Genomic DNA, 13345 nt, shown 5'->3' with positions numbered 1-13345 from the left:
CTCCCCAACCTCTCTCTCTCTCTCTCTCTCTCTCTCTCTCTCTCTCTCTCTCTCTCTCTCCAGTGAAGCAAGGGGCCGTCACCTCCTTCACACACTAATAAAGTGAAGGTGACGTATTTCATATCTCAACACTGTCAGTTTTATGGTCAGTCTTGATTTATTATTATCTGACTGTGAACAAAAACCTTCAATTGTCAGAGAGTAAAAAAATTGGAATCTTTTTATTTATTATCATTATTTATTCTTTTTGGGGGGGAGGGGGGCCACGTAGGTTGAATATTTTTTTTAGCCTTGTATGTATGTATGTATGTATGTATGTATGTATGTATGTAAAATTCTTGGTAAGTGTGTGTGTGTGTGTGTGTGTATACATATATAAACATAAATATACACGTTTCAAACTACTTATATAACTGTATCATCGTCCCGTAAACTAATTCACAGAAGAATATCACACAACATAGTGCCACCCAGGAGTCGTCTCTATCCTAAGTGTGGAGGGAGAGAGAGAGAGAGAGAGAGAGAGAGAGAGAGAGAGAGAGAGAGAGAGAGAGAGAGAGAGAGAGAAGAGAGACTCGACCAAAACAAACATAATGTACAATAATCTGTGTTGGTTATACAATGAAAACTGCGCTCATAACTTCCAGACGGTTAAGGTTGACCTAGATTTGTGAAGTGGGTGGATCAGGGCGGTCAATACTACACCCAACCCACCCAGCCAGCCACTCACTCACTCGCCCACCCACCCACCCACCCACCCACACACACAGTGGGTGGTTCTGTAGGGCGGTCAATAGTATAACCACCCATCCAACTACGCACGCACATACATACATACATACATACACACACACACACACACGTAACTACACCCAACCTTTCTGTGTGTGTGTGTGTGTGTGTGTGTGTGTGTGTGTGTGTGTGTGTGTGTGTGTGTGTGTGTGGCACTGATTAAAAAACAATGTAAACTTAAACTATGACATTTCTAACAGCGAACAGATTAATAATTGAAAAAAAAAATAATGTAAATACTATTGTTAATATATTGTGTGAGGGAGGAAGAGGGTGAATAATAAAGAGGAGAGGAAGGAAGAAAAGAGGTAGATGACAGATGGGAGAGGGTGAGGAATAAGGAAGGGAGAAAAAAACTAATGGAAAGCGTGAGAGAAGTAGAATGGAAATGGGAGAGGGAGGGAAGGAAGAAGGGGAATGGAGGGAGGGAAAGAAGTCTAATAATAATAATAATAATAATAATAATAATAATAATAATAATAATAATAATAATCACCAAGGTACATCAGGAAGCTCCAGTCATTAATAAAGATCAAATTAAATCTCAATTCAATTTTGTTTCACACGTTAAATAACTCTTGAGAACTGAAGTCAATAATACTGTCGTAACTAAACACCCCAATACCAGCCACAGCTATTAATGTGTTCCAGACGCAGCAATACACGTCACCACAACACTGTTCTTGGGGCGTAGTTTAAATAGAGTCGAGTAGAGTCCCTGATACCCTGACCATCCACCTCAACACAAACATATCCCAGGCATCCCTCTCCCTGTTACACGTCGCGGAACAAAGGGATCTAACTCAAACAAATCCCATAAAGCCGCCAAAGTCCACCAAAGTTTTGCTTCCCATAAACCAAGCCATCGACTCGGATCCCACGATTTGTCAGCCTCGATGACGTATAAATTTGATAATATAGGATCAGAGCCGCTTTAGAGGAGTTTTAAGAGAGGCTTGCGACACCCATTTGTTACCCTGGTGAGCGAGTCTCAACACTTCTTTCTCGGAACTTTCCTTGACACACAATTTAAAACACATCTTGTTTACTTTATGAGCGAGAGGCGACTTTTCAACTCCAACTAAGTCAGGCGGCGGGCAGCGGTCCTCAGCATTCCGCCGTTTTCCTTCCTATAACAGCGTACAATTTGAATTCACTCTTCTGGAAGGACGGAAAGTGGTTTTAAACTTTCAGTCAAGAGAATTTCACCCTTTAGAATTTTGTTAAATTTATTTAATACAGCTCAAACTCACACAACTTGGAGGAGAGTTTCGTCTTACACTGCAAATATTATTTCACCGGCATTTATTTGAACCACCACCAGCGGCTGAACACACCGGCACTTACCGCAGTATTTGAACACAGAGAACAGCACGAGGAAGAACAAACACAAAATATAACTTACTGTATAAAGCAACACTTGAACAAATCTCAACACACACACACACACTCGGCCACTCAGCCAACTGCCTCATGGTCAACATCACAACATCAGTCGTCAACATCTCGTCCTAAACATGCCTAAAGGACATTCCTTTACATGTGAGCCGCAACACAGACGCCTCACAGTAACACATCAAGCCCCACAAACACGCACTCACTCTCTTCCTAAAACTCCCATCCTCACAAAGTGGAAAGAGCTGCGGCAGCGATAGCCAGCGGTGGCGTCTCTCCGAGGGCCCGCTCAAGACCACTTCCCTTATATTACACACCAAACACATTTACCGTAAAAACCAGGAGTGAAGGTGCGGGGGACGTGGTAATGGTGGTGGTGGGGGGCTGCGCCACGCCAAGGCACACTCGGACCACTCCTCCTCCTCCTGGTCGTTGCCTACATCTTCAAAGAAAATATTTTAAGCCGAGTCTTTTACCAGTCGGTTTAAAAAAAGACTGAGAGGTTAAATCCTGGCGGTGTACAAGAGGCAGGGAGACATAGAGAGGCAGGAGGAGCCACCAAGTGAACGCCCAGAGGTTCAACACGGTGAAATCCCCAAAATCAATAGTGTACGTGGCGCTGCACAACCGCTCCTATATACCCGGCCTCCTGTTGGCTACTTCTTCGTTTCTTTTCCTCCTGTTATGATACGCTGCTGCTGCTGCTGTTGTCTTGATGGTGTTACTGCTGCTTGATGTTACTGCTACTTGATGTTACTTCTCCTGCTGCCCGGGTAATCCTCACTGGGGCTCCTACTCTTCTCCCTTTGTTATCACGGCAGTTGATGGTGCGGCTCACATGTGGCCCTCAAGGAGAACTGGAGGTAAATGCACGCCCTAGCAGTCGCCCACGTCCTAGCACTGACCCACGTCTTAGCACTGACCCACATCCTGTCACCCATGCCCTTGCTGACACTCACGTCCTGGCACTGACCCATGTCCTGTCACCCACGTCCCAGAACTGACCCACGTCCCAGAACTGACCCACGTCCTAGCACTGACCCACATCCTAGCACTGGCCCACGTCCTAGCACTGACCCACATCCTAGCGCTGGCCCACATCCTAGCACTGAGCCACATCCTAGCGCTGACCCACATCCTAGCACTGACCCACATCCTAGCTATCACCCACGTCCTAGTACTGACCCACGTCCTTATTTCAGCATTAAGAACTCTACCAACGGAAACAGCAACGGCATCAACAGTAAAAGAGCAGAACTGTAGCATAACAGCACATACAGCTATACAAAATGAAACAGTAGCAGGCGGTGGGGAGAGGAGAGAGAGGGTCAAGCAACACCAACAACCACCACCAACAGAGATGCTTTTATTAAGACTTTTCCAGCTTTTATTAAGACTTTTCCAGCTTTAATTAAGACTTTTCCAGCTTTAATTAAGACTTTTCCAGCTTTTATTAAGACTTTTCCAGCTTTAATTAAGACTTTTTCAGCTTTTATTAAGACTTTTCCCAGCTTTTATTAAGACTTTTCCAGCTTTTATTAAGACTTTTCCAGCTTTTATTAAGATTTTTCCAAACAACTACAGTAATTACAACAACACCATTAACAACAACAATAACAAACATTCATTCTCTTATGTCATACACTTAGGATTCTTAATAACCAGTATTTACCAGAGATTTTTATAACCCCTGAAATATCTTTAACCCATTGTAATTACGTCAGAAGATCATTAACTCCTAACTTCATCCATTACCTCTCGTGATTGGAAAAACACCTCATTAACTTACCTGTCCTCGAGTGATCCTAACTACTGTCACTCACAAGATCTTACTCGACCTCAAGAAACCGTCCTTTTGACAGTAAGATTCCCCCCGACTCATACACGACTTCCACCTGTCCAACCATTTACCTCTCACCCAACTCTGTCAGGTCCTAATACTTCTATAACCTATACCTGACACCCTTACCTGTCACTCTTACACCCTCATCAAAGTGTAAGTGGAAGCATTATAAGGTTAGGTTAGGCTAAGTTAGATTAGCGTTGGGGTGGGGTGGGGTGGATGGGATGGGATGGGATGGGATGGGATGGGGTGGTGGGGTGGGGTGGGGTGGGGTGGGGTGGGATGTGGATGGGGTGGGATGGGATGGGATGGGATGGGGTGGCTGGGATGGGGTGGGTTGGGGTGGGTGGGTTGGGTTGTTGGGGTGGGGTGGGTAAGGTGGGCTGGGGTGGGGTGGGGGTGGGGTGGGGTGGTTGGATGGGTGGGTGGTGTGGGATGGGGTGGGCTGGTGGGTTGGGTTGGGGTGGGGTGGGGATTGGGATGGAGGGGGGGGGGGTAACTTTTTCTCTTGACAGTTTGGTGAACTAATGTGACTGTATCATTGTTAACTATCGGTGCTTTAATCTGATAGTATTACTGGTAACTGGGTGAATCTAACTGTGTTTATCCTGCCGGTAACTTATCTAATCTGATTCTATATCTTAATGACTGTGGTCTATTTTTTTTTATTATTTTTTTACGGGGAATAGCCCACCTGGGCACAGGTCGAACAACCCACAACGGGGCCTAGCGGGGGGGGGGTGTACGAATAGAAAGAAATTGAAAATAAAAAAGAAAAAGGTTACCGGTATATTAATCTACATAACGAAGATGCTGGAAAACCAGCTTTTTGAAGTGAGACATTGTATGAGTATGAAAACACAAAAGAAGGCAGAGCATTCCACAGTTTGGCTGTGTGAGGAAAGAAGGATGTACTATAACGGGTTATTCTAGTGTGACCAACATCCACAGAAACGGTGGGCACCGCGGGCAAGACGTGTGTTACGAGCCCACGGCCTTGCCGGCGGTACACAGGATGCCAAATCCACCGAGCAATGCCCGTTAAAGTACCTGTAAAAGAGAGAGAGTGAAGCAACATTGCGGCGAAGAAAAAGGGAAGAAAGATTTTCAACTAAAGGAGGAGAGTTAATAAGACGAAATGCCTTTGATTCCACCCTATCTAACAGTTGGACAGAAGAAGAGCCACCCCAGATATGAGAGCAGTACTCCAAGTTAGAACGAATGAAACCCTTATATACTTGAAGCAACTGCTCCGGAGTGAAGTAGCTACGGCATCTGTACAGCGGCTTTAGCAATGTTGAGGATGTGTGGCTTCCATGACATACTAGAGGAAATGGTGAGGCCTAGCATATCTATTTTAGAATTTGGCAGAATGATAAGCGTCCTGAAATGTAATTGGTGGGAGATCATCTCATACAGAAAGTGTAATTGGTAAATACTGAGTTTTATCTATTGAATTAAACAAGTTTCTACCTCCCCATTCGGAGATGCTGCACAGATCCGCATTGATAGATGTAATGGTATCAGCTCTAGAAACAGATCTAGTTTGAGAGTTAGAAGGAAGGGGAAAATGTGAAGAAGAATGAAGAGTAGAATCATCAGCGTAAGAATGGATAGAATTAGTTGTAGTGTGAAGAAAATCATTGATAAAAAGAAGGAAGAGAGTTGGTGAAAGAATAGAACCCTGTGGGACACCACTATTGGTAGAGAAAGAGCGAGAGATCGATCCCTCGACAACAACTGCCATGGATCGGTTTTCAAGGAAGCTAGAGATTAGAAAACAAAGTGGGGGAGAGAAACCATAAGAGGGAAGTTTGGAAAGCAAAGACTTGTGCTATACCCTGTCAAATGCTTTGGAGATGTCGAGGGCCACGACGAAAGTTTCCCCATAATCCCTAAGAGAGGATGACCAAAGATGGGTGCAGTAGGAGAGCAGATCACCAGTAGATCTCGCCTGGCGAAAGTCATACTGGTGATCCGACAAAAGAGAATGGCGTTCAAGGTGGCGGAGAAAATGGCCAAAGTTTAATCTGTAAGTCTAATCTGTTGGCAAAGGTCTAATCTGTAAGTCTAATCTGTTGACAAAGCTTTAATCTGTAAGTCTAATCTGTTGGCAAAGGTTCAAAATAAGTCTAATCCGTAAACCTAATCTGTGTATGTTTATTTAGTATATATAAATGATTCACCTGCTCTGATGTTTTATTTTGCTGATAACTAATCAAAACAAAATCCAATCTGACAGGTGTTCTCAGTAAGTCGGCTGAACTGAAGAGTCTAACTGGCAACTGAACTAACCTGACTTGACTGTATTACTGCTCACTGCCCTAATCTTTTTGACTCTAAACTATAAACTATGTGCGCATCGTTGTTTATTTGTGTGTATTGCTGTTTGTGTGTGTATGTGTGTACTACTCTATTTAAGTGTGTATACTATGTGTGTGTACTATTGTATGTGTTCTCTCGCCGTAGAGCGCCTGACCTCCCCCCGCCCCCACGGAGGTCATACAAGACTTCCCTAACATCTAATAAGTCTCACCAACTTCTATAGCTAGACTCCCCCCCCCATGAAGGCTCCTATAAGAAGTAGGCTTCAAGGGGTGTGTTCTCAGTTCTTGTCAGACGACATGTTGTGAAAGGTCTTGTGCTCGTCGTCTTCCTCAAGGACTCTTCAACACCAAACATACTCAAAACTTTTCTATTTTTAAGTTTTTTGGAATACCTTATTTTAACTCTTACCGCCACAATTTCTGGGTAAAAAGCTAAAATTTCCCTCATGAGCTCAAGTTAAAGATGACGTTAAAACACTAAAGAGAGAGAGAGAGAGAGAGAGAGAGAGAGAGAGAGAGAGAGAGAGAGAGAGAGAGACTTCTTCACTAAGGCAACAAGAGGGTTCAGCTTCAAGATGGACTCAACGCTCCGCCCACAAACTTCTCAATCTTGCCCCCCAAGTTGGTCCACATTTCCTTGATTTTTATCTCAGAGAAATCTTTACTGGCAACAATTGCATGTGTACTTTCTACAGCACCCACCAGCCGAGTACCTCAACAAAGTACCCAGCAGCCGAGTACCCCAACACGGTACCCAGCAGCCGAGTACCCCGACAAAGTACCAAGCAGCCGAGTACTAACACAGCGCAGCGACCGAATACCCCAACACAGTGCCCAGCCGGGTGCCCCAACACCGTACCCAGCAGCCGAGTACCTTAACACAGCACCAACGGCCAGTACTTTAACTGACACCTTGACAAAATTACCCCAACCCCATTGCCAGCAGCCGGTGCCCTTAACACAGCACCCAGCGGCCGAATACCCCAACACGGTGCCCAGCAGCCAGTACCCCCTTTGTGCCCAGCAGGTACCTTAACAGCACCAGCAGCTGAATACTAATACAGCGCAATGACCGAGTACCCCCACTTCAGTGCTGGCAATTACTGTACAGTGCCAACAGCCAGGTGTAACACAGCACCAGCAATGAGTGCCCCCAACACAGCACCAGCAATGGTACAACACAGTGCCAACAGCCAGTGCCCCAACACAGTGCCCAGCGGCTGGGTACTCCGACCTGATACCCTAACAATGATGCCCATCCACAGTCACCCAACAATGATGCCTTAACGGCACCAATGACCAGATACCCCAACACCGTGCCAACGGCCAGAGTACCCCAACACAGTACCCTGCTTGTTAGTGCCCCATCCACGTGCCCAACAATGAGTGCCCCAACACAGTGCCAGCAGCTGAATACCCCAACACAGTGCCCAACGGCCAGGTACTAGCACAGTGCCAATGAATACCTGACCTGACCTGTGTCCAGGTGCCCCAACACGGTACCTAGCGTATTTTATCGTACCCAGCAGCCAGTACCCCCAACATTTTAAGCAGCCGAATACCCCAACACCGTACCCAGCAGCCGATACCCCAACACAGTACCCTATGTGACCGAGTGCCCCAACACAGTACCCATGACCAAAATTTTTTAACACAATACCCAGCAGCGCCGAGTACCCCATCACAGTACCCAGCAGCCGAGTACCCCATCACAGTACCCAGCAGCCGAGTACCCCATCACAGTACCCAGCAGCCGAGTACCCCAACACAGGGCTACGGTACTTGTCCAAATATCTTGTATCGACCGCTGTATGATGTACCAGATAACAACCTTACCTAACCTAACCTCAACCTAACCAAACGTAATATAATCTAATCTAACCTAACCTAACCTAACCTTACCCCAATAAACATCACATTTCTCGTTATTGGATCACGCGGAAATGTGGAGCTGGAGGACTTAGAGACTGACGTGAGAGAGGAGTGAAAGGTGACAAGGATAAAAAAAAATATGGTAGAGGAGGAGAGGGGAGAGACTAACAGCTGATAATGGAGAGCTGACGACGAACATCAAGGGGTATTTAATGACTCGCGCTCTTATTGGTTAGCTGTCCTTTACAAGTCCTTGACGTCATACTCTTCTTTCGAGTCATTGGCTACTGTTAACTGTGACGACATGAGAGGAGTTCTTCTATTGGCTATTATCATCAAAGAATCTCCACCATTGGTTACTGGCATTTATGATATCTCCACCATAAGCGTCGGTTTCTCCACCATTCTCCAACAGTTTTAAGAGTGACGAGGTTAAGTATTTAACAGTTAACTTCTGACTGTTGATTCCAATATATTATCAGTAATTATAAACAGTAATTATATTTGTCTCGCTGTGTACCTCTCATCAGGGCGACTCAATTAATTAGCTAAGCTCACTCTCTTAATTAGTATTAACTGAAACATAATTCGTAAAGGTTTGTGTTCTCGGTGTATCATTAAAATAACAATTTATGGAGCTCATCTGTCAAGAATAGGGTAACCAATAACAGACGAGATAATGACGTCAACATGAATGGGTAGCCAATGGCAGACAAGATAATGACGTCAACATGAATGGGTAACCAATGACAAGACAGTGACGTCAACAAGAACGGGTAACCAATGACAGACTAGATAATGACGTCAACATGAATGGATAACGAATGACAAACAAGACAGTGACGTCAACATGAACGTGTAACCAATGACATACAAGACTGCAAGTGACGTCAATAAAACCAGTATAAACTACGATACATTAACCATTATCTATAAAAAAAAACTCCATCCAGGGGCTAAAATCAACACGATTATAATATAACCTTAAATTAATTCTCCGTTATAAAAAAAATGGTGAGAGGAAGTGAAAATAAATCATTAATAAGTAAATGTTGTGATATCAGTAGCCAGGTATACAACACACTATAATGCCTCGCTCTGACCACTATAATGCCTCGCTCCGACCGCTATAATGCCTCGCTCTGACCACTATAATGCCTCGCTCTGACCACTATAATGCCTCGCTCTGACCACTATAATGCCTCGCTCTGACCACTATAATGCCTCGCTCCGACCGCTATAATGCCTCGCTCTGACCACTATAATGCCTCGCTCTGACCACTATAATGCCTCGCTCTGACCACTATAATGCCTCGCTCTGACCACTATAATGCCTCGCTCTGACCACTATAATGCCTCGCTCTGACCACTATAATGCCTCGCTCTGACCACTATAATGCCTTGCTCTGGCCCTCTTTGAAGTACAGTCCCCTTCACTAGTGCGTTTACAGGGGCTCGTTAGGTTTTTTGCAGAGTGGCAGCCCAGTGTTTGTTTACATTCGACAGAAGGAAACTCGCAATAGAAAACATACTATGGAATCAAATTAAAACAATATTAAAACAAATACCTCAAAGATAATGATTGGTGGAATGTTTATATGACGAGCCCCTGTAAACACACTAGTGAGGGAGACTGTACAATAACAGGCCTTCGCTTTCTGGTGCCAAGGTCAGAACACACCACACAAGGCTCGGCTCGTGCATCCCGGCTGGTTTCTCCCTCACGCTGCGTTCTTGTTGTGTGTGTGTGTGTGTGTGTGTGTAACAGTACTTCGGGTATCCCATGTAAGATATGAATTCCTACTTTTCTATAGTATAATTCAAGCAGGGAAGTTTTCTAAAACACTCACCCAATCTTGACTACCATACCACCCAATCACACTATGCCCCCCACACTACGAACTCACAACCACCTCAACACTGACACACTATCACACGACTCCTGCCTGAGGCCGCCGGACAGAGCGAGTCTTGACACATTCCTGCAGCCATTGCACCAACATTCCCGGGCGAGACACGAGCTGCCTGCACACACACACACACACACACACACACACACATCACGCGGGTGACGCAACTCTCGTGAACCACGCCGGGAATGTCAACAAACTCAGTCAGCTGACCAGAATATGTCTCAACAGGTGAGGTAATCTGCTTGTCACACACCACCACCAACTGTGTACGTGTGATGTGTGTCCACTACACCACCAGAACATTCCACCAGCATCATCCACAACATTCCACCCACCTTCTGTTTGCTCCACATTACTCTAATCCCGTCCACAGTACTCCAATTGTTATCAGTTTCCTCACACAATAAACCACTCCACATTCCTCCACAACACGCAATTTTCCTCCACTTGCCTCCACTCAGCCACTCTATAACCCTGGTCCTGACTTTACCGAGTCATGAACCAGCACACACTGACTCACCTACACATACCTGAGTCACTAGTAGTTTATGACTCAAGTATAAGATAATACTAGAAACAGGTGTGTGACTCAGGTGCATGGTGGCTAGTAACAGGTGTGTGACTCATATACTGTACTAGTGTAAAATACTATAACATATCTTTCATTACTCGTATATGGATGTATTGATGACGATAAACTAAGAGGAACAAATTACCAAACACCATCATTAATACAACACGCTGGGAAGCTTCAAATATAGGTTAAAAAGATATGCGAGTGACGTGGGCTGGCTGTAAACGGGACTGCCTGTATATGGGTCAGTAGGCCAGTTGCAGTTACCTCCATTCTTACGTTCTTTTATTCATGTCTTTTATTATTATTATTTTAAAGGATATTTTTTTATCTACCGATTTCCTGATATATTACTTATCATGTCTCCTCCACATGACTGAGACAACATTACTATTTACCCGCCAAACATCTCCATTTCATCCTCGGCGACACTGTTACCAAAATAAAGAACATTACTTGAACCATTTATCTTTTAAAAGTCCTAAGACAGATAGTGTTGCCAATAAAACGACTCTTGTAGAATAAATGGGGGTTACTCTCTGATACCGCCTGAGTGATGCCCCAGGATTCCTCAGTGTTGTTTTGAGCACCACACGAGTCACTCTCTTAGCCTCACCTGTCATCCATTAATCTCTACCTGTCTACCTGCCTCACGGACACACCTTCAATACCCTACTCGTCAGACCTGTGTCCTTATGGCTGTTGTACTATAATATTCACAAACCTTAAAAGTAACCTGTACTTGACGTGGCTGACCTGCTGACATCACACTATCTACTCTAACGTCATTCTTTCACTGCCAATCACAACACGTCTAACCTTAAACTTATCACTGACGTCATTCTTTCACTGCCAATCACAACGTCTAAATGTAAACTTATAACTGACGTCATTCTTTCACTGCCAATCACAACACGTCTAAATGTAAACTTATCACTGACGTCATTCTTTCACTGACAATCACAAGCCACTCCAATCAACGTCTAAATAACCTATCAATGACGTCATTATTTCACTGCCAATCACCAACACGTAAAAAAAAAATTCTCAATGACGACGACACACTTTCACAGCCAATCACAAGACGTCAACGACTGTCAACCAATCAACATCTGCCTCAAATACCCAATGACATTCTCCCAAAAACTTAATGACTACTGTAATTAGTTTCCCGGTCACCAAAAGCATCATAAATAAATAAATAAAATAAATAAATAATAATGAACGAATTCAAACGTACTTAACGAACTTTTAACGACAACTTACACCACTAAATATATATTTCTTTAACACCTTAACCAGCTTAGACATTGGAATGAACACAATAATGCTCTCTCTCTCTCTCTCTCTCTCTCTCTCTCTCTCTCTCTCTCTCTCTCTCTCTCTCTCAGAAGAAAAGCTTTTACTCCTACGCTTGAAAGTCATCCTGGAGTTTTAGTTTACCTGGCACCCGTCACTAGTACCTGGTATCCTTCCCTGGTATTTGGTACAGTCCCATGATACCAGCTATGCTCCTCCAAGTACTTAGTGTTATCCTCTCGTACCTGGTTTATGCTCCTAGTATCTGGTATATGCTCCTAATGCCTTGAATCTATCCCTAGTACCTGGTATCAAAACTTAAATCTCACAGTCGAGAGTTTATACAAGTTGTTTTGGTAAGTCGTGTAGGAAGGACTAAACGGTGGACTCCCCCCCCCCCTCCTTCATCCTGTGGCCGACTTGATCCTCTGAGCCGCCTGTCGAGAAGGCATCCACGCCGAGTCTTAACAGAATCCAATTCCAGTCAGCGGTGCTGTTTATCAGTGTGCCATGGTGGGAAGAGGGGGGGGGGAGCCTCGTTTCCTCTAGCGGGGTTTTTTCTCTGTCGATCTGGTTGTAGATACGAGAGAGTTGAAAATACGAGGTTAGTTTTCTGAAGTTTCCCAACGCTGAATAAAATCGTCAGCCAGCATAAAATGATAAAGTGGCCAACATAACCGTAACTCCCATCACCTCCTCGTCAGTGGGTGATCCATCTCACTCTCCTGGTGTTCATGATATGTTTCCTCCCTTCATAACTTTCCCGCAAACTAATATAAGTAAATGACTGAATTAAATTGACCACTTATCTGAATCGCTTATTATCCTCAGCCAGGTACAGGTATAAATATATAAGCCAATAAATAGTCTCCCACTCCACGGACTAAGATCCTCACAGCCTCTGCCCGGAGGAGACGATTTAATTCACTTTGGCGATGCTCAGCTGTTTCCTGGTGTAGGTTGTGATCCCACGGGCCAGCGACTCCACCTCACGCTCACTGACTCTCAAGATGTTATCGCGGCTGCTGACAGCGGCCCACCAGTCTCGGAGGCTCTTACGTCACACTCTACCAATAACTGGATATCAACGGCTGGAACACATGTTACGGAGTGAATTAAGTTACTTTACAAAGACCCCCGTGAAAATCTTGCTTTAAAAATCCAGAAAGTTGCCAATAATAATGTTTGAGGAAGGACTGGTGCCTGGCCTCGCTCACCACCACCACCTCCCTCACCACCACCATCATCACCACCACACATACTGTACCGGTGGAGAGCCTGAACCTGTGTGTCGCTGAGTGTAACTGTGTAGTGATGACTTGTGGTTCAC

The 13345-nt window shown here is 44.6% G+C and overlaps 1 protein-coding gene across 1 annotated transcript; it reads left to right on the top strand.

The window, feature by feature from the left end:
* Positions 1-2309: 2309 nt before the first annotated feature.
* LOC121871986 (soluble scavenger receptor cysteine-rich domain-containing protein SSC5D-like) lies at positions 2310-13129 on the top strand. Its single transcript, XM_042374606.1, has 6 exons — positions 2310-2334; positions 7053-7384; positions 7623-7798; positions 8025-8166; positions 12318-12371; positions 12914-13129. Exons 1-6 carry the CDS (start codon positions 2310-2312, stop codon positions 13127-13129), a joined length of 945 nt encoding a protein of 314 aa, XP_042230540.1.
* Positions 13130-13345: the final 216 nt, after the last annotated feature.

Source organism: Homarus americanus, unplaced genomic scaffold (genome assembly GCF_018991925.1).
Source record: "Homarus americanus isolate GMGI-L3 unplaced genomic scaffold, GMGI_Hamer_2.0 scaffold51476, whole genome shotgun sequence".
Classification (NCBI taxonomy): domain Eukaryota; kingdom Metazoa; phylum Arthropoda; class Malacostraca; order Decapoda; family Nephropidae; genus Homarus; species Homarus americanus.
The sequence above is the reverse complement of the archived record's forward strand: the minus strand, read 5'-3'. Positions and strand labels throughout refer to the sequence as shown.

Coding starts and splice junctions, on each gene's coding strand:
- LOC121871986 (XM_042374606.1), top strand. CDS start 2,310: ATGCCTAAAGGACATTCCTTTACAT. Junction 7,385..7,622: donor ACCCCCTTTGTGCCCAGCAG/GTACCTTAACAG, acceptor GCCCATCCACAG/TCACCCAACAATGATGCCTT. Junction 12,372..12,913: donor AGTTTATACAAGTTGTTTTG/GTAAGTCGTGTA, acceptor AGATCCTCACAG/CCTCTGCCCGGAGGAGACGA.